This window comes from Grampus griseus, assembly GCF_964374135.1.
Source record: "Grampus griseus genome assembly, chromosome: 6".
Taxonomy (NCBI): Eukaryota; Metazoa; Chordata; class Mammalia; order Artiodactyla; family Delphinidae; genus Grampus; species Grampus griseus.
The window spans coordinates 7,708,013-7,729,256 of NC_139000.1; the positions used below are offsets into that span (position 1 = coordinate 7,708,013).

The 21,244-nt window shown below is 56.7% G+C and overlaps 1 protein-coding gene and 2 long non-coding RNA genes across 3 annotated transcripts in view; 1 reads left to right on the forward strand and 2 right to left on the reverse strand.

Annotated features, from left to right (window-relative positions):
• Positions 1–200: 200 nt before the first annotated feature.
• LOC309824265 lies at positions 201–2,385 on the reverse strand. Its single transcript, XR_014296897.1, has 3 exons — positions 2,242–2,385; positions 1,502–1,565; positions 201–844 (listed from the first exon to the last, which is right to left on the reverse strand). It is a non-coding gene; the product is annotated as an uncharacterized lncRNA (long non-coding RNA).
• Positions 2,386–2,937: 552 nt separating this feature from the next.
• On the reverse strand, positions 2,938–6,903 carry LOC309824266. Its single transcript, XR_014296898.1, has 3 exons — positions 6,881–6,903; positions 4,661–4,757; positions 2,938–2,983 (listed from the first exon to the last, which is right to left on the reverse strand). It is a non-coding gene; the product is annotated as an uncharacterized lncRNA (long non-coding RNA).
• Positions 6,904–7,410: 507 nt separating this feature from the next.
• The window catches only part of EEIG1 (estrogen-induced osteoclastogenesis regulator 1), a 36,131-nt gene continuing 22,297 nt past the window's right edge, over positions 7,411–21,244 (forward strand). The window contains exon 1 of the mRNA XM_082656639.1: positions 7,411–7,571. Within this exon, the coding sequence (XP_082512765.1) occupies positions 7,426–7,571 (146 nt within the window). The 5' untranslated portion in view covers positions 7,411–7,425. The remainder of the gene's footprint in view (positions 7,572–21,244) is intronic.

Here is a 21,244-nt window from a genome sequence, read left to right on the forward strand (position 1 = left end):
GAGGTTAGGGACTGGTTCAAAGTCACACAGTGAATCAATGACAGAGGTAGAACTCAAAACCCAGGTTCCTGACTCCCAATCCAGTGCTCTCTCCACTGAAGTAGGTGGATTTCTATCTCTTAGCTGGGGTTTGGTAAGAGCTGCTGTGAGGCAAATGGACACCATAAACAAAGTCCAGTGACCACTGATTAAGTGGAAGTAATACTTTAACATTTATAACAGAGGTTGATATCCAAATATGTAATAAGCTACTACAAATAAATATCAAAAAGATGACAACTCAAATTTTTAAAAATGGACAAAGGATACGGCCAGGTAATTTACAGAAATTCAAATTGCCAAAACAAGATGAAAAGATGCTAGTGCAAGAAATGCAAGCATGGTAGTAAAGGGTGTTTTGTTTTTTTTGTTTTGAAACAGATTGGTAAAGATGGAGAAAGTATGGGAACGGGCACTGTCTTATACTGCTGGTGGGAGTATAAATGGGTCCAACTTTTTGCAAGGCAGTTTGGCAGCATCTCTCAACAGTAAATATGTAAATACCCTTTGACTCAGTAAGCCTTGGGCTGGAACCCAGGCTGCCTGACTCCAGATCCCGTGTTCTGAACCATGACTACTCTCCGCGAGTGATGGTCAGGCTTGGGTTGGAAAGGGCAGAGTTGGCTGATCAATGGGGAGACTTGTGCACTTGGCCGTGGGAGGTTTAAGCAGGACAGATCACCGTGGGTGGGTTCTTTGGAGCCTTTATCTTCATGTGTGACTGGCTCAGATATTCGCAAGGAGCCTAGCACAAATCGATACGCCCTTGGTCAGCTGCTGGGGTGGCTCAGCTGTCATTCCAGTTCTGCAAATAATTGGAGCCGAGTCACCACTGAATCAGCACTGAGCGCCTGTGGCAAGCAGCGCTGGGAAAACGGCTTGGCCTGGCGCTCTGTGCTGGCTGTCAGGTGACTGAGAGAGCAGGCCAGCTGGGTAGCTGCCTGCCCTCAGGGTGATTTGGGCAAGTGGCATTTTCCATCCCAACCTCAATTTCCCCTTTCTTTCTTCCTTTCATTTTCTCTTCCTTTCTTCCGTTTATTCCTCCCGCCCTCCCACCTCCCTTCCAATGAATGCCAAGGACACACCAGCTATTGTGACAGAAAACAGAAGGCCGAGCCCTCATTTCTCCGCACACAGATGGTTGGTAACTTGGGGACACAGAGCAGGGAGTGAGCATTGTGCCTGATGTGGGGGAATGGGGTGGGAGAGGATGCTTGAGTTGAAGGCTGACACTGAGTAGGTGTCACCAGGTGGGCAAGAGGACAAGGCCAGGACCTTTGAGCAGGGCTGCAGGGGTCCGAGCAAGGCAGGCAGGGAGAGGCTGAGCAGTTGATTCCAGAGGGGACTGAATGCCTGGCTAAGAACTTTTTTTTTTTTCTCTAAGAACCTTTGACTTTCTCTCACCTTCTGAGATGGCCCACACTCTGTCTGTGAAGTGTGTTTCTCCCAAGGCCGTTCTCACCTTTTGAGATGGACCGCATTCTGTCTATGGAATGTGTATCTCTCTAAAGAAATCCACTTCTTACCTAAAAAAAAAAAAGAAAGAAAAAAGAAAAGAAACTTTTACTTTATCCAGAGGGTGCTGGACAAGCATGGAAGGCCTTTTGTTAATAATATCCTTATAATTACATATTATTAAATTATAAAATAAATCTATCATATTACAAAAACCAAACAATATCCCAGAATATTCATTAAAATAAGAAACATTTCCCCCCCAAACCCTCTCCTTAGTTGAAAGCCTCTGGTAACAATTTAGTGTATCCTTCAAGATTCTCTTCTATGCACACATAGATCTATTTTTCTTGACAAAAATAAGCTCATCCTAAAAAAAAATAAAAATAAAAAAGCTCATCCTTTAAATATTGTCTGTGCTTGCTTTGCCATGATAGGGTGGACATCTTCCACCTTGGCACACACATCTCCAGCATCCTTCTCAATAGCTGGATAGCATCTCACTGATGATGCTTCCCTTCATTCCACAAATATGTATCTATTTAACCCTATTGGGTACTGGGTATTATCCCAGGTGCTGAGGATGGAGCAAGGCACAAAACACAGTCCTTCCCCTCAAAGACCCTCTCTTCCTACTGTCAGACATCAGGCTGCTGCCAATATTTTCGTATAATATATAATGGTGCAGGGCTATCTTGCACATGTAACTTTGTACACGTGTGTGAATATTGCTATTGGGTAACTTACTTTTTTTTTTTTTTTGCGGTACGCGGGCCTTCACTGTTGTGGCCTCTCCCATTGCGGAGCACAGGTTCCGGACGTGCAGGCTCAGCGGCCATGGCTCACGGGCCCAGCTGCTCCGCGGCATGTGGGATCCTCCCGGACTGGGGCACGAACCCGTGTCCCCTGCATTGGCAGGCGGACTCTCAACCACTGCGCCACCAGGGAAGCCCTGGGTAACTTACTTTAAATGGACTTGTGCATATTGAATTTTGATAGTTATTGGCAACACCAAGGAGTTTTAAAATAGGAGGTGACAAGGTTAAATCTACAGTCATCCATCCACCCACGCATCCGTCCATCCACACATCTATCCATTCATATATACATCCATACATATGTATGGATATATGCATATGCATGATATATATGCATCCATCCCTTGGACAGCCACTTATTGACTGTCTATCATGTGACAGGCCATGAACTGGATGTGGGGACACCATGGGTGAGGTGTCTGATCCTGTGAAGCTCATGCTATAACGAGAGAGAAGAAGATAGCATCACAAGAGTTTGTCTAGGGCCAGATAAAGGTAAGGATTCTCTAAGGGTACCCCCACTTTCTCCAGCTGTGATTCTGTTCTACAGGCTGATGTCCCACGCAGTTCCTCCATTCCCCCCTACTCCTCCCTCACTCCTATTCCAGTGCTTAGTGCTCACTTACCTCCTGACTAGGAGAACCTGGTGCCGTTCAGTCAAATTCAAAATCCTGGGAATATTCAAAAGTTCTAGTGGGTAACTATTATCACTTCTCCACGAGTGTTCCCTCTCTCTTCCCATTGTTCTGGCTCCACCGTGGTCTGAGCCACCAGTTTCCCGTTGGAATGGCTGTAATAGCCTCCTCACTGTCTGCCTGCCTCTGTTCTCGCCTGCTGACGATCAATCCATTCTCCAAAGAACGGAAAGAACCGGAAACAACCTTCCAAACAACTGGAAAGCACTTTCATAAAGGTATTTTGGATCTTGTCACCAACCTGGTTACATCCTCCCATGGTGTCCTTTTGGGCTTAGACTAAAACCTAAACTCCTCCCAGGCCCAGAGGGTCCACGTGAGCCGGCTCCTGCCTGACTCCACGCCTCTCTCTCCTCCCTCCACACACTCCCCTCCAGGCACACAGAGTCCTGGAAACATGCCAGCTCCTGCCTCTGCTCCCAGAGCTTCCTGTGCTTGGGGCCCCCTTCTTATGTAGGTCTGGGCTGAGATAACGCCTTGCAGAGGCCTTCCTTGATCATCTAAATCAGAACTCCCAATCCGACCATCTTCTCTCAAATTCTCCTGGGATTCCTTTTCCAGACCACTTACTTGTCTGAATTATCTTATTAGGTACTGGTTTCCTCATATGTCCGGTCAGGGCCTCAGGGAGGAAGGACAGGCTATGCTTGGGAATTTAGGGGGCTGGGGAAGTAAGGAAGTACCAGCCTGGAGCTCCCTGCTGACTTCTCACTCAGATCCCCACGTCCCTCCAGGCCTGAGCCTTTTAAAGGCACAGCCTCTTCTGGAAAGGTTGATATTCTTTTTTTTTTTTTTTAATATTTATTTATTCTCTTTCTTTATTTTCTTTATATTTTTGGCTGCATCGGGTCTTCGTTGTGGCACGCAGGGTCTTCATTGCGGCGCGGGCTTCTCTCTAGTTGTGGCGTGGACTTCTCTCTAGTTGTGGTGTGCGGGTTTTTATTCTCTCTCTAGTTGTGGCAGGCGGGGTCCAGAGTGCATGGGCCCCGTTGTTTGCGGCACGCGGGTTCTAGTTGTGGAGCACGAGCTCAGTAGTTGCGGCACCAGGGCTTAGTTGTCCCGCGGCATGTGGGATCTTAGTTTCCTGACCAGGGATCGAACCCCTGTCCCCTGCATTGGAAGGTGGATTCTTTACCCCTGGACCACCAGGGAAGTCCCAAAGGTTGATATTCTTATTCCTAATTTACAGACGAAGAAACTGTGGCTCAGAGATGGGAAAGTTTAGAGTGTCTCCTTCAAGATTCCTTCCTATGCATGCAAAACTATACCCAAAGTGTGTGTGACACAGGTGTCGGTGTTGTGTCAGCCAGATTTCGGACCCAGTTCTGTTGGCTCCAGGGCAAGCGATCCTAGCCAGACCATACTGAACCCCCTCTCGGTTTGGAGTCCCTGAGCCTTGGTGTTTCAAACCAAGGCCATACTACCAATATGCAGCAGAACCAGGATCCTAACTCAGGCTTGTCTCGCCCCAAATGCGGCATCCTGTCCTGGCACCTAGCTCTCTCCCTTAACCAGGACCCATCTAGGAAATGAGGGAAGGGAAACTTCCTGGGTTCCCAGCCCAGAGGCTCAGAGAGATAAATACCCCACCAGAGCTAAGTCTGGCAGCCAGGCCCACCCTGCTTCCTGTTGGAGAGGCCTGGGGTTACTCACGGTCACATCTGAGAAGTCAGCCGGGCCTTGGGACATCCTTGGCTGGCTCCCTCCTCTGAAATCCCCTTCTGGGGTCAGATAGCCACAGGCCTTTCCCCTGTGGAGCAGGTCCAGCCAGGATTAGTGAGAACCCCCACTCCTACCCCAGTGTGAGCAGCACAGCTTAGCACTCTAATGCCTGTGCTCCAGGGTCAGGACCCTAGTCAAGTAATTTAAACTCTCCAGGCCTCAACTTCCCTGGCTGTACATGGGGATACATAAAAGTACTGGGAGCTGCTATTATCATTCTTCTCCTATCTGGCTAACTGTGTTTTTCAAATTATGGGACAAACTGGAGAGAAGTACAGGTTGCCACCCATTTTATGGCTGGGAATCAGGAGGGAATCAGAAATCTGAGTCCTCAGATACATGGCCCAACCGAACTCATCCCCAGGTGCACTTGATTCTGTCTTTCAAATGCTTCTTGGACTCCAGTTTTCCTGCAGTGCTGTGGTTCCGCTGTCATCATCTCTGGCCTGGATCACCACAACAGGCCCCTCACCCCTGTTTCCCATCTTCTCTCTTCCACACTACCTGTAGTCAGAGCAACCTTCTTCTAACACAAAGCAAATCTGTCTGGGTCACTCTCCCGCTCAAAACGTGTGCGTAGCTCCCCTCCTTCCTCTGATCTACAAGACTCTGCAAGATCCAGCCATTACAGGCCTTCCAGCCATACCTCTCACCTCCTGCATCTCTCAAAGAGCCACAATGCAGGAGCATGGAGGTACTCACAGCTTTCTGTGGGCATTGCACTCTCTGGCTGCCAGGCCTCTTGAGGCTCCCTCTGCCTAGACCCTGCCTGACTCAGGGTATGCATCCTGCCAGTGGCTTGGATAACTTTGTGAGGCATTCTCTCTGAGTCCCCCTCCCCTCCACCCCTGCCTCCACTGAGCTCCCTGTTAAGTCCCCCATTACAGTCCTCAGCCACCAGATTTGTCTCTGCCTGTGTCCCTGTCTGCTTCTCCACCTGATCTTGAGCTTGGCGAGGTTGGAGATGGCAGGCCCACCACTCTCACTCCTAAATCCGAGCCTGGCTCAGGGGCACCTAAACATTTGGGGACTGAATCAATGAACTGCAATATGTTGAAGGCCTGGGAAATAAAAAGCTCCTGAATTGGTCTCTGTGTCCAGGGCAGTTAATGCAGTCAGGGAGACCAGCCATAACTAGGTAAGAAGCTAATCAACAACAAAAGGCTTTGATAGAAGCTTGGAAAGGGAGAAGATGGTTCTATCACAGGTTGCGTGATGAACTGCTTTAACTCAAGCCCTGGCGAAGCCTTTGCAGGCACTTTCCTCCTCAGTGCTGAGAAATAGAGATTCGAAGCCAAACACCTGCATGGTCTAGTTCCGGCCACCTCTCTTGGGTGTGTTTTCTGAAAAATGGGACTCGCTACCTTCCGGGCCTGATCTACTCGTCAATGAACTCAAATCTGGAAGGACACTGGAGGGCCACTTCAGCCATAGTGCTCATATTGTTTCTTCTCGTCATTGTTTCTCCTTTTCTTTTGCTCGCGCCCTTCTCTTTGCCGGCCTGCCGGCCCCGGCTTTCCGCCCTGCGACCTCCCACTGCCTCCCCAGGGCCCCTAGCCTTTTCTCTCCGCTCCGCCCGGACCGAGGAGGCGGGCCCAGATGGGCGACGCACCAATCCGAACGCCTCGAGCTGCCGCGGCCTCCCGCGAGTCCCGCCCCACGCCGCCGTCCGCCAATCGCACTCCGCTCCCGCCCCGCCGGGCCGCCCAATCGTGGGCGGGCTGAGCCCCCGGCGCCCCGCCCCTCCCGCGCTCAGCGGCGGCTCCGCGGGCGGCCGCGCTGGGCCTCGGCATTCTCCGAGCTGGGCCGCGCAGCGTCTGGCGGGCGGTGGCGTCGGGATCGCAGGCGGCGGCGCTGCTGCTCGCGGGGGTGCTGGCCAGAGGCGGCGGGTGAGGCGGGTGAGGTGGGCGCCACCGGCCGGCCGGAGGGGCGCCTCAGCTCCGCCGGGGCCCGCGGAGCGGGACCCGCGGAGCAGGACCCAAGACCGAGGAGGAGGCGGCGCCCCTGCTGCCTGGAGCCCGGCCCGGTGCCCGCCGGGAGGGGGCAGTGGCCTGACGTTCCTGGCCCGGAGCGTCCCCGACGCGCCTCCCGGAGAGGCCCCCAGAACTCCCGGCCGCCCCCTGGGGGTGCCCTCAGCCTCCCCGGACTTACCTGTGCGGCTGCCTGGCACCCAGGAGCGGGAGCGTGGGCGCGGCGTGGGCGCGGCGTGGGCGCCTACCCCCGGCCGCCAGCGGGGCGGGGGCGGGGCCGCCCTCGGCCTCACCGGGCCGCCCATCGCTCTCAGTCTCACCGGTCCGCCCGCCGCGTCCAGTCGCGCGGCGTGAGCTCCCCAGGGACCGCGGCTCGGGATGCTGTCCGCCAGCGCGGCCGCTTGCGCGCCGCCCGCCACCCCTTCCCTTGACTCCTGGGCCATGCCCCAGTGTTTACATGCCGGTGAAGCCCCCGGCCACTCCGAACCCCTCCAAGCCCCAGCTCCCCGAGGGTGAAGCCAGCCGGCCTGCGAACTGGACTGGTAGTTCAGACCAGGGCCCTCTGGACTCAGATCCCCATCCGCTCTGCCGCCTCAGCTACCATCTGGGCGGGATCCGGCTCTGGTGTTTTGAGGAGGGGGTGTGGTGTAGGGAAAGGAATCCTGGGGATTTCTGGCTCCCCCCCTTTTTTTGGCCTTCGGGGCTTCAGACTCAGGGAACTCGCTCATGGCTTTTTTGATGAAGAAGAAGAAATTCAAATTCCAAACCACTTTCACCCTGGAGGAGCTGACTGCGGTCCCCTTCGTGAATGGGGTCCTCTTCTGCAAGGTCCGGCTGCTGGATGGCGGGGATTTTGTCAGCTTGTCGTCAAGGTAGGAGCTGGGGCAGGGATCCCTGCAGGGAAGGGGGATAATGAGCCAGATCTAGTCACTTGGCGAGTGTGGAAGTGCCTCTTGGGGTCCAGAGAGTCCTGGAGATTATGTGTGTCTGGGGCAGGTTTGCACAAGGCAGGACTGAGTGATCTGAGAGGTCTGAGGCCTGAGGAAGCTGGAAGGGTGCTGGGCACCCATCTGCAGGTGACCAGCCGGATACCTGGGGGTCTGTTGTTTCAGCCCCCTCATGGGGCCTTGCACACAGCCCACAGTAGGCCCATTCTGCAGACTTGTATGAAGAGCCCAGTGGGGTTTGGCCTCGAAGGGCTGAGAAGGGGAGGAGTGTTCCAGGGCATCTTGCACCCAGCTGGCCACTCGGGCTGTCATATGATTTAGAGCCCGGGCCAGCCACAGGTTCCCTGGCACTCCCTGGCTCCTGGGAAGGTCCAGCCCCAGGCACTCCTGGTCTGGCTGGAGGGTGGTGGCTGGATTTTGGCCTGCCCAGCCCCCTCTGAGTCACTGCCCTCTTCTGGCTGGAGCTGGACTGCTTTGCATTGCAAATGCCCTTGTCAAGGAGGCTGCTGCCCTCTCTGAAAGAAAGAGGCTCGGTCAAGTTTAGTTTTTGTGTTCTTCCCCATCCTGCAGGTCCGGCTGCCCGGCTCATTGCTGAGGGCGGCTGAGTTCCCAAGCTGCGCCCACTGCCTGGGCCCATCTGGGGTCACATAGTCCTGGAGTGTGACAGATGGGAGTTTGAGTCCTAGCTCGGCCACTTTGTGGGCCCAATACAGGTCTCTCTGTCACAGTTGTGAAGAAGTTTCAGCAGAGAGAATGCGGTGCAGGGCCTGGCCCAGTGCCTGTGACCCACTGGCTCCCTTCCTTGGTCTGTCCCTTTGCTCCTCAGGCCTCCTTGTGGGCCCAGTTAGCTGGAGCTGCCTCACAGTTCTGAGATGGGGTGCCTGTTACAGATGGAGAAACTGAGGCCCAGAAAGAGGGAGTAAGTGGCTTGCAGTTGTCAACTGAACTTGGCCTGTTTGGAGACCTGTTGGATGAATCTGGTGGTCGAATGTTCTGCTGGGAGGAGGGAGAGGAGGCATACAGCCTAACCCAGATTTAGGACTCTCCAGTGTGGGACAGGGTGGGGTGTCTTTTCTGTGCACTTGGGTCCGCTCAGGCTGGGAGCTGCTTATCTGAGGAATTCAGACAAGGGCTGCCCTTTGCTGTGGGGGTGGGAGGCTGTCCTCGTTGCCTGGGAAGCCTGTGATCCCGTGGCCACCCACAGAGTAGCCCAGCCTTTCTGGGAAAGGGCTGTGGTGCTCAGAGCTAGGGCCTGGGGTCAGCCAGTGAGTGGCCGGGTGACCTAGGGCAAGTTACCTAACCTCTCTGATTCCAAGAACGAGCAATTACTGGTGCTTTGCTCCCTGTTTTACTGGCACCTCTCACTTAACCTGTTGACTATGCCATGGAGCAGAGTGGAGGTTGGGGGAGGCCTGTACTGTTGTTATTCCCATTTTATAGAGGTGGCTCAGAGGCTCAAGGAGGGAGTGATTTCTCTGCGTTAATACAGCAGAGCCCAGATTCAAACTCAGGATGTGCTTTTAGCCTGTTCTGCCTTTGAGCCTTAGTTTCTTCTTCTGTGAAATGAGAGAAGTCATACCCACCCCTAGAGTTGTGATGGGGAATGGGTACTGTGTATACCATGTCTGACCAGGCAGACTGTTGCAGCAGCTGTTGTTACTATGGTAGAGGGGCCCAGGCCCCAGCCCCTCCTAGGTCTTGGGCGGACCAGGTGGAGTCAGCAGAGGGCCTACCTCTGACCTGAGGGCTGGGGGCAGGGTCTTGGATCCTACTGAAGAATTAGTATTCAGCCCCAGGCTGAGGTCTCAGCTGGCTTCCCAGGCCCTGGGGCCACTGTCACCCTACCTGTCAGCCTTTCAATTGCCCTAAACCTGCCCCCTCATCCGGGAAAGTCTGGAAATTTCCAGGTCTCAGCCCACAGTGTCTGGATTTCACCTCTCTCTCCCCTTCTTCCCTCTTGGCAAGGGGCCATGGATTCCCTGAACCCGGCTGAGCCTGCCTAAACAGGCTTTCCCAGCCCTCATCCTGGATGAAACCTGAGTGGCATGAGGAGGGAAGAGCTGACATTGAACCCCACACAACTTGGCACTTATGGGCTCTGGATACCTGTTTGCTGCTGGGCATGTGTGTCTGGAGGGAACACACACGTTGGGACCTGAGGCTGCTTTACAGCTGCTTTGGCTTTTGCCCAGCAGAGGGGGGTTCCTGGGTTCCTACCCTTCCACTCCCATGCCACACACCCTGGTCTGCAGCCTGGGAGCCCCTCCTCACAGCCCACCTCTCCAGAGGGCCAAGGCCCTATTGTTTTGGAGGTGGGGTAGGGTCAGGGGTGACGAGACCTGCTTAGTTTATTAGCACACTGTCCATAACCCCGGAGACCCCTGACATGTCCCAGGGAGTGGGGGTGGTGGCAGCATGGGTGGTGTCTGAGCAAAGCAGGCCCAAGCCTCCACTCCTGCAGCAACCACCCTCCTAGCTAGAGTGTTTCCCTGTGTGTTGGGTGCCATGGCAACAGCTGGGTACACAGCTCCAGCCTGACCCACTTTGAGCAGGTAGAACAGGTGGTACATTGCACTGTTCCCCAGCCTCATCTTTCTGAGGCCTCCTTATGAACCATAATCCTCACAGCTACCATGTTCAGTGCTACGTGCCAGGTGCCGTGCTGAGTGTTTTTGCATGTGCTGTGTCTGTTCATCCTCTCGGCCATCCGGCGAGGTCATCTGGCTAGAAATGCAATTGGGAAAATAACCATTTTATCATTAGGGTTTAAGCTGCCTTTGATTGTGCATTATTAGATGCCAGGGACCTGCTGAGCACCTCGAATGCATGATCAGCTGAGTCCTTGAACCACCCCGTGAGCTGAGGAGGAAATTGGGGTCAAGAGACCTAAAGTGATGGACCCGTGTCACTCAGCAAGAGAGTGGCAGAGCTGTGATTTAAACGTGGGCAGGTCCAGCTCCAAGGCCCTGCCTTGCCTTGGTGGCAGAGGGCTTGAAGCAGCTACAGCCTCATGTCATGTCCTCAGACCTTTGAAGGAGGTTCTTTTTAGTGGATTGGGTGGTACAGGGAAATCCAGATTTGGATCATTTCAAGGCACTGGGCTACATCCTGTGAGATCTGAGGAAAAGGGGCCTCTGGGCCACAGGTGGGGGTGGGGCTGAAGTCCACTGCTGTGGAGTTGGTGCCAGGCACGGGCTGGCACTGGGGCACAATGGGCATTTGCCAACGTCTCTGCCTAGAGGCCTTCCAAATGCCTAGACGCATCTCTGCCTAGACGCATCCAAATGGCATCTGGGAGGCTTTCCTAGGGGTCCCAGGGGGGATGCATCCCAGCCAAGTCTAGTGAGTCGGGAAGCAGTGGACCAGGCTGTGGTCTCCCTAGGGCAGGCTGGGCACAGGCTTCCAGCCTTGAGCCAATCTGTCTTTCAGGCAGGAGGAATCCCAAACATCCTGAGAGGTCTCTGTGCCCAGCTGGCACTGGTCCTGTGGCCTGCCCCATGCACGTGGCTGGTGGCGGGAGGGAGCGAGAGGGAGGCGTTGATTTACCTTACAGCAAGTCCTCTCTGGAGGAGACAGGCAGAGCGAGCCTCCTTGGCCAGTGGATGGGGAAACTGAGGCTGGGGGCAGAGAAGTCACTTGCTCAGGGTCACTTCGTAGGAGGAGCTAATGGCACAGCCGGATGGGCTCTGGTTGGCCCCGACTTCTGCCGGTTGTGCAGTACCCCTCTTTGCTGGGCCAGAAAGAGAAGAGGGGCCCCTCCGATGGCTCTTGCTGCTCTGCACTTGGGTGCCAGGCTGTCTAAGAAGCAGACTGTGTGACTTGGGCAGGCTCCCACCCGTCCTTTCTTTTTGGCAGCTTTGAATTCTCAACTGTCTCTTCAGTGGGGTTTTTATTTGGGCAGCCTTTTGAAAGAGGGCATGCCTGCTCAGAATACAGGTACTGACTTCTCTCTGTGGGCCTGGCCTTGAGCAGGCCGGGACGGGAGACCTCCGAGGGATGTTTGGGATTTGTGGGGGGCATGAAGAAGACCTTGGACAGGTCAGCTCTGCAGCTGGAGGCCCTGTGCCCGGGCCTGGGGAGGCCAGGTCTTTGCACACACACACCACAGGCTTGGCTGGGCCTCTACTTCCCCGAGGCCCTCTCCCTCCCTCCTTGGAAAAGGATGCAGCTGCCACTTGAATCTGCTGCCCTGCGAGGCCTGCTGTCATGCACATCTTAATGTGGAGGGAGGGTCGTGTGGAGATGGACACACAGTTCTGTCTCTTGGGCCCGAGGGTGCAGGGAGGTGGAGGTGCAGTGGGACCCTAAGGCAGGCAGGGCATCCACTTCCCTTCACAGATCGGGAGCTCTGGAGGCCGAGTGGGGAGGGGGCAGGGGGAGGAGGGGGAGGAGGCTGGCAGGCGCAGGTCCCTTTTCCACATTTACCGAGCACCCTCTTGGCCCTGGACTTTCTTTCAGAGGTGACCGGGACCAGACAGCCTTGCTCCCATGGAGCTCCCCATGGGGTGGGGGCAGTGTGCCTGTGGGCATCACAGAGGAAGGGCTTCCCTGAGGAAGGGACTCTTCATGGGAGCCTTGTGGGCCAAAGAGAAAGCCCTCCCTATCACAGTGACGTGCCCCATCCTGAAAACATAAGCTCCATGAGTTTGGGAAGAGGTCAGGCAGAGGCCCCCAGCTGGAAGGCACTTGGTCAGTGATCTAGGCAAGGGGCTGGCGTGGTTGGGGTATGGAGAGGGGCAGCATGGGGCTGGCTGCAGTAGATGAAGATGGGGGTAGCTGGGCTGGACAGTTCCTGGCTTTGGGGGTCCAGCCGACGGGCAGGGGGTCAGTGTGCCCGGTTTGCCGATTAGGATGCTGGCTCTTGGCTGCCAGGTGGAGAAGATGCCAGGGTGCCTCACCGGTACTCAGTAAGGGAAGTTGGAGTTGTGGCCTGGCTGGGCCGTGGCAGGCAGAGGGAGAAGAGTGGGCACACTGGTGAGAAGGTGGGCGGGTAGAGCCGGCAGGTGGGTTTCCTTGTCCTCAAGTTCCTGGCAGCACACCCAGCACTTAGTAGGTGCCGGAAGATGGAAGTTCAGAGAGTGCACAGTGGCCAAATGCGGCTGGGGTTTTGTTGCCGTATACAGTGCTCTAAGAGTTTTTGACAGCATAAACAAAAATCTTTTAAATAAGAAGATCAAAAAAAAAAAAAAAAAAAGATCGAGCAACGGTGTCACGTGGCAGCATGTGGCCCAAGGGGCTTTGCGCTGCCTCCTCCGTGGGCTGCCTGCTCTGGGCTCCTCCTGACCCCCTGCATGCCCTTGGATCCCTGACGGTGGTCTGCCTCCCTCATTTGCTCGGGCCAGCCTGCTCCCCGGGGCCCCTGTGGAAGGCCTTCCGTGCACAGGCTGGGGCCTGAGGAGGCGGGTGCTTGTGGAGAGAAATCTTGCTGGCAGGCTGCAGAGACCACCCATGGCAGCCAGGCTGTGGCACCAGGCCAGCTGCGGGCTCCCTCGGGGTCAGCCTGTGCATGGCCTTGGTGTCTGCTCCTTGAGCCCAGCCTTTGCCGCCAGCTGGCCACAACATTGGCAGGTGCCACCCTGGCAGCCCCTGCCACCTGCCTGCCAGCCTGGCATTGGCAGAGCCCTGACCCGAGGTGATCTGGCCCTGTGGAGCCAGGGCTGTTCCCCGAGGCCTGTTCCCTGAGGCGTGTTCCTCACTTTGATCTCTGTTCTGGGAGCTGCTCTGGCCAGGGGTTCTCAGTAGCAACCACACCGTGTGTCGGAGGGCCCCGAATGCTTTTGAGCTCTGCTTCTTCAGTACCTGGGAGTCCTGACTTGCATTCGCGAAGCCCTGCCTGGACCTCGTGAGAGCTGCTAGCATGTCTGCTCACAGGCCTCGCGAGCCTGGGGACTCAGTATGTGGAGTCTGGTGACTGCTGGGTGGTGACCCTGCGGTCACTTGCCCACTGCTGGGAGGAGCAGTATAGCACCCGTGGCAACCGATATAGATTTATCCTCATCTCATCAGACAGACGCGGAAAGGTTTGAGCAGGGGAGAGACATCAGATTTGCTTAGAACGAGACCTGGAACTAATTTGGGGCGAGGGCGAGGGCTGTCTCTCTTCATTATCCACTTGGCCTGGCAAGTGCTTTCTGTTCTGGGGCTACCAGACCTGCCCCCAGGGCCTCAGATGTGCTCTGTGAGGTCTGTCTCCCTTGGGCCTTCTGGCTCTCCACGAGGTCACACTGTGCCGTTGGTGGCCTTGGTGAGGCCTGAAGCTGCCCAGCCTGTGCCTGGCCTTGGTGTCTGCTTAGGACTGTCGTTGCAAACCCTCTGTCTCTGCTGTGAGCTTCTTTTGGTGGCCTGGGCTTGGAATGGCTCTCAAATGCAGGCCTGGAACCACCCAACCCCCCATCTGCCCAGATGTCAACTGGGAGTGGCCAGCCCGCAGTTGGGAGGAAAGAGCCCCGATGGAGGACGTGCTGCCTCTTTGGTCAGGCTGGTGGCTTGCCCTGCACAGGCCTGGGGAGGACATTCCCGTCCTCTGCCTCTTGTCACCTGTTTGACCTTGGGCAAGGGGCTCAGTCTCTAAGCCTCAGGGGCTGCTGGTGTCTGCCTCGCAGTGTTCTGGGGAGGACCAAGTGAGATAATGCCTGTCAAACGTCTAGCTTGGCTCCTGGCACGTGGTCGAGGCACTGGATGTGCTGCCGCCCATCCTTCCATCCCTGGCTGAGTCAGGGTGGTGGGCTGGATGGCGCACCTCAGTTGCCCTTCTGTGGCAGCTGGAACTTCCCTGTGGGCCAGGACTGACTGGGGTGCTGTCTCTGTCTCATGATTCTAGGGGTGCTGTGGGGAGAGGCTACTTCCGGAGGGGTGGGAAGCAGGTGAGGAGCACACCTAGTGTCTAAGGAGCTGGGCGTCACGCTGGAGCTCAGGGTCCCCAGTGGGGCCTGTGCACTTTCTTGTCTCTGTTGGCTTGAACCTGCCCTGTCTTGGGGCGCTTGGCTCTGAGCCAGTGAGAGCTGGAGTGCTCCCGGGGTGGGGTGGGACTAGGGTGTAGGGGGCTTCTGCCTGCGGGAAGGAGCCCTCTGCACAGCCAGTTCTAGGACCCACTCTGGCAGGCGGAAGAACGCCCCCCCACGTGAGGCAGAGGGCAGACTGCTGGGGGACGGGGGAGCAGGGGAGAAAGCCATGGGCCCTCGGTGGGTGGCAGGCCCCTGGTGCTCCCTGACTTTTACCACACCTTACTTTTCTAGTTGTTTGCTTCTGCAGTTGCCTTGTCCTCAAGCTCCCTTCCCCCGCTTCTTCACCTGGCTGACCTCCTGCTCGGCCTGAGAGCCACCTCCTCTGGGAGGCCTTCCCTGGCCTCTTTTGGCCTTGTACACCTCTGTGGGCCAAGCGTCTTAGCACGGAGTGGCCTCTGTTGCATCACGCTCCTGGGGCTTCCTGCTGAGGGTTGGCGCTGGCGCAGGGCTGGAACTTTTCTCCCTTGGCCCTGAACCAGTGTGGGCGCTGATGGTGCCGGACCAAGTGCCAGTCACCACCAGTTGCTTGGGCCCAGCCCCTCCCCACCCTGGTGCGGGAGGTATCAGCGCGTGTCAGGAGCAGCCCTCGCCTGCATACAATTCAGCTGGGCACTGCCTTGGGCTCAGAGGCTGCGATTGAGAGGCAGCTGGCCGCACCGATGGGTTGTGTCAGGTGGACCCTGTGTGTGGAGTGGGGATGCTCCTAGGGGGATGGGGCGGGGCGGGGGCTGGTGCCTGCCCTGGGAGGCACCTCGGCTGCTACTCACTGGCTCTGTGACCATGGCCAACAGCCTTGTCCTCTCAGCCTGGGCTTGCTCCTCCATCAAATGGGGTGCGGGTTCCTACGTGGAGGCGGGAGGGCTCCCTAGATCATGGCGACCTGCTCGCACAGGGCCCTGCACCCGGCAGCTGAAACCAGACTAAACCTGCTGGGGAGGGCGCTGGGGAAGGCAGAAGTCTGCGCCCTTTTTGCACGCAAGGCACCCTTACTTCCCACCACTTCCTCTGAGCGAGTGCTGGACTCTCTGCAGACCCACAGAGGCAGCACACCTGCGGCTCCCCAACCCCCAGTCCCTCAGGGACAAGTTCCTGCGCACCTTCTGTGTGTGGGCCCCCCCCCCCCGCCCCCGTGCAGCTTCCCGGGGTTCCAGCCCCGCCCCGCAGTGCCCTGCCCTGCAGTGCCGCGCCCAGGAATGGATGCTGGGCTCCGTCCCAGGGACAGTAGGTGATTAGGTTGGGGGAGAGGGGAGAGAAGAGCAGCACAGGGCAGAGGGAGGCAAGGGCAAGAGTGCTGAGCAGGGAAGAGCTCGTGGCCTGGGGGCTCGGGGTCGGGGGAGGCCACAGGGAGGGGCTGGGACTTCTCTGACCAGGGATCCACAGAAGGGTGTGAATCAGAGTCAGAGTTGTATTTTAGAACCCCCAAGGGCAGCCATGGGGTTGACCACTTGGGACTCCACATTGTAGGAGGGGAGGTGGCTGTCAGCTGAGAGGAGCGGTTTCCCACCTCTGTCATCATGGAATGATTAAAAACAAAACTCGAGCCTGCTACGCAGCAGCCGTTGCTACTCACGACAAGGACAGTGTCACAAACAACCTCGAGGGAAGGAAGCCAGACACGAGAGCATGCTGTGCGGTGCCGTTTATATGAAGTTCAAAAACATTCTGATTAAAAAAAAACCATCCTGATACGAGTCAGGATGATGTTGTCTTTATTGGGGTGGCAGTCATGTCTGGAGAGGACTTCTGGGACCTGTAAAGTCCTGCTTCTAGGAGGCTGGTTACACAGGACTGCTCTGAGAGCCAGCCAGCCGAGCACTGACGTGCGCACGTGTCTGTGTGAGAAAGGCCTTGAGACACCCACACCTTTGGTCGTGCTGGGCACCTGAGACTGGAGGAGGTCCTCAGGTCTCTCCAGGGTCTTTCTGGCAGGGCAGCCTGAACCGTCGCTACCCAATAAGCATCACTTATGAACCTTAACTCAGCAGTTGCCGGCAGTCTTCTCTGGCTGGGGATTTTCCTTCTGCCTCTTGCAAACCCTGGCAGGGGCTGCTGGGTGTGGGGCTTGGCGGTTCAGAAGGAGGGCAGGCTCCCAAGGCTGCCAGACCACCGGATCTCTCTGAGCCTTGCTTTCCTCTTCTGTGAAATGGGGTGATAAGCTCCTTCTTGGTGCTTGGATTAAGTGGGTTACCACCCCCCTGCCCCCACGCCCCCGTTAGGTACCCAGCATAGCCCCCGGCACAGAGTAAGTGCTCAGGAAAGGCTGGCAGTGGTTGGTATTAATGCAGGGCAATCATTGGAGAGGATCCAGGGGTGGGAGCAGGAAGGAAAGGTTCACCTTCCTCCTGCTCTCCCCTTAATTGTTTCTCTTCTCTCTTCCTGTGTTTCACCCATTCAGCAAACATTTGTGATTCGAGCCAGGCTGCTGCCCTGGTCCTGCACTGGGCACTGGGTCCAGCATTGGCCGAGACAGCCATGGCCCCTGACCTTGGGCCCATGAGCCAGGGGAGACCATTAGACACGTCAGCTCTCCAAGAAGTGCTGAGCACGGTGCGGGAGGGGAGGCATCAGCCACTCCTGCCTGCTCTGGCCCTGACCGCTGTCTTTGGGGATGGGCCTTTGACTGGGTACTCTCCCTGAATGTGACAGAAGGCCTGACCCAGGGCTCCAGCACCTCCTAAGCGTTTCCTGTCGGCTAAAGAGGAATCACATGGACCTGGGTGAGAATGGCCATGCCCCTTTTGGATGCAGACAAGACCAAGGCCCAGGTTTGTTTCCCAGTGTCCCACTCAGGCCTGGCTCGTAGTAGGTGCTCAGTTAATGTGTGTGGACTAAGTGAATGGCAGGGGCAGCGATTAGCACAGGGTCAGTCCATGAGTCTGCAGGAGAATCAGCTGTCTGGGCAGGAGGTGGAGATTGGTGAGTCAGGGCCTCCTGGTTCCACCTGACCCCGAGCCCTTTGTCTTGTGGTTGGAATCTCAGAGAGCTGCTGAAGATGGCCAGCAAAGCAGGTCTTAGTCTGTGCTGGTTTTGTGAGGAGACGTGACTCTGGCTGAGTGGTCCCTGATTATTCCTCGGTCACCTCAGAAGTCCAGGGAGCCGTGGGGAATGCGGTGTGGAGCAGTGGGAACACGTGGGGGCAGATCCAGAGATGGTGATGACCTCTGACCCCTCAGTGACTACAGAGGGCTGGAGAACGTGACCTGACCACAGCTGGAGGCCCCTTTCCTAGAGGTGGAAATATCAGTGCAAGAAGGTCTAGGGTGGCCCTTATTGGGAGCAGTGCTGTGAATATCACTAATTTAGTCATCAGAGGCTTACTGAGCACCTCCCATGTACCAGGTGCCATCCTTAGGACATGGGAAGCAGCAGTGAGTGAAACAAAGGCCCTGCCTCCAGGACCCCTGCGCTCTGGGACATGGAAGCCTCCTTCCATTTTCACCATTAATAAGACCCATGTCCAGAAGAGGAAGTAATTTGTCTGCAGTCGCTGTGGGGAGGGTGCTTTCGGGAAAGGCTATGGGGTTGGGTAGGGGTTCAGAGGACAGGGACATCCCTGTGACTCACTTGAGTCCAGCTATTCAAGGAACTGGGCTCCGGGGATGGGGATACCTCCCTCCTGTTTCTTCCCTCCCTTGGGTGATTCAAACACCACCCAGGCGTGAGTCAGCCAGGAGCGGCCTGAGTATGCCTGGGCTACCTGCCCGTCCACCTCCCAGGACGTCCCAGCCAGGTTCAAGGTCTGGGGAAATGTCCTGATCCATGGTCCTGGGGTGGGGAAGTGGGACCTGCATCAGGGCCCTGGCTTCCTGCTGGACCGTCTATCTCAGAGTTACTTTCGATGGTAGCGGCCATGTCCCCCTTTCAGTGTGAGTGTCCTCTGGGTATGTGCCAGGCCCTGTTCTCTCATTAGGCCTTTTAGCAAACCCGTGAGACAGGGCAGGGCAGTGACTGAGGCCCAGAGAGGTCCTGTCCAGTGAGTGGCAGATCCTGGCCTTGGTCCCCAGCCTATCTGCCTCCTGTACCCTTGCGTTGTGAGTGAGTGGTCCCGCTGGGGATCTCAGGGGCTCAGGAAGGGAAACTCCCTGTGCACAGCCAACCCCACAGTTCCGTGTTTTACAGTTGTGGGTTCTGGAACGGAGGAGGGAACGTAGCTACTATAGCCCAGCTGTGGCTTCTTGCTTTGAATTTCTAGGGCCTGGGCCCAGTTTAAGATTCTGAGGTCAGACAGCTATGGGTTCAGATCAGATCACGGCCCTCTCCCAGCCAGACCTGGGGTCGGTGGCTTCTGTGCTCTGAATCTCAGTTTCCCTGCCTGCGATGTGGGGATGATGGTAGCTACCTCCCAGGCTTGGGGTGTGGACTCCAGGAGGTCAGGCAGGGAGAGCTCTCAGTTCAGTGCCCGATAAGTAGGAAATGCTCAGGAGGCAGGAAGCTGACCTTATGGACTTTTATAGGAACATTTCCCCACTCTCCCTTCGAACCTGGATTGACCAGGCTTGGTCCCCAACACCAGCAGGTCTTGACGAGTTTGGCCCAGTGCCATGCCCCACTGACCGTACACTTTGACCTCATGACCACCCCTCCTTTAGGACAAGACTGGTCTCAAGGCCGCCTCTTCCCTGGTATTGAGACTCGTGAAGGTTCAGCCCACAAGGCGCAGGGACACTGACGGCTGCTGCTGTCCCCTGAGAACAGCTTTTCTATCTTAGAGCATCTTCCCAGCGGTCCTGCAGGGCGGGGGTGGGCGGTGGGCTCCTGAGGTAGGGCTTGGAGGTGCAGTTCACCCCTCACCTCTTGAGTGACCTGCGGACTCCCTGAGTGTCCATCTGCTCATCTGCGAAGTGGGTGCTGACCGTGTCTGCGGAGGGTACGTGCTTGAGCAGCACCTGGCACACAGAAGGGGACCCGGGAAACAGGAGCCAGGCTGGGCCACATTTGGTGATGGGGCACCTTCGCCCAGGTGCCTGGGTTTGGACCAGCACTTGGTCAAAGCCAGCAGTTCATTCCGGATTCCTTTCGATGGCCTGCCCTCCTCTTGGGCTGTGTGCCTCAGTTAAGAATAGCATGCCCACACGTTCGCCTGAGTGATAGGGAAGCTCGAGCTGCCTGCAGAGCCTGCCTCTGGGTGCAGGCACCTCTGCGAAGGCAGAGCCAGGGAGGCAGCGTGCCTGTGTCTGTAAAATGGGGAAGCCAGCGTCTGCCCACTTTGGGTTATTTGATGCAGTTCCAGGTTACCGGGCTGGTGAGTAGCAGGAGTGGAACGCAGGTGCCTCTGACTCCAGAGTCCTCACTCCTAACACTGATGCCCCTCCACCAAGCCCGAGTGGCTTGACTTCTAGGAACTTCTTGCTGCCTCGTCGTGTCACAGGAGGAGGGGCTGGCTGTGTCAGAACTGCAACAAGCTGCTTCCCCTGCGTGCAGCCCTGAGTTCCTGGCAGGGGCCAGATGCTGCTGGGCGGCCACGTTGGCCACGTCACTGGAATGGAGGCTCTACCGCCCTGCAGCCCCTGGACAGATGCCTTGCCTGGTCCCCGGGGTGGGCCCCTCCCCAGGCGGCTGTACTCTCTTCTCTTCAGGGAAGCACAGGCAGATGTTGTCAATTTAAATTGTTTCCTTATTAGACTCTCGCCTTTCCCAGGCTGGGCTGGGTTTCATCAGCCGGGAACTTTGATTGCATCACTGTGACTGCATCACTGTGACTGCACGTTCTTCCAGGGACCCGGCCAAGGACCAAGGTCAGGGAGATCACGGAGCGGGTGTGGCTGAGGAGGTGCAGGCTGGATGTTGTGACTGCCGGCCCAGCGGGGAGGGATTTGTGCGATGGAGCCTTGCCCTGGTTATCTCTCATCATGGGGGCAGAAGGGGAGGAATCCGGGGACCAGCCCTTTCAGGAACACAGGAGGGCAGTGGGGCTGGGAGTCCCTGGGGTCCTACTCAGTGCTCATGGATATGCCCTCGCTTAGCCAGGTGCCCAGCTCCTGCCTCAGAATCACCTGGGAGCTTGTTTAAAAAGTCCGGTCCAAGGCCTGCAGCAGTGGTTCTCAACCAGGGGTGACTTTGCCCCCGGACAGCTGGCAATATCTGGAGACATTTTGGGTTGTCACAGCTGGAGTTGTGCTACTGGCAGGATGCTGCCAAACATCCCGTAATGCACAGGACACCCCCCATAAAGTCCAGAATGGCTTAAAATGTCAGTAGTGCCGGGGTTGAGAAACCCTGCCATAACGGAGTCTAGTTCTGGCAGGGCCTGGGAATCTTCATTTGTGACAAGCCACGGAATTTTCAGTGTTGACTTGAGGCTGAGAAGCTCTGTCCTCCCAGGCCTCACCACCCCCACCCGTAGGTAGTGGCCACAGTTGAGCTGCCCCCTGCCAGGCAAGCTCTGTGCTGGGTGTACGGTGGTGACCAGACAGGTGTGCAGACGAGTACTTGCAGCCAGGCTGCTGGGGAGGTGAGGGGCTGAGGGTGGGTCGGGCTGGAGCCCTTCCGTGGCTCCCCACTGATAGCCCGGTTTCCCTTCTCTCAACTTCCTGCTCTGAGACCACTGCTGGCTGTGCCTTCACTCCGACTCCGGGGAGGGGCCCCAGATGGTCC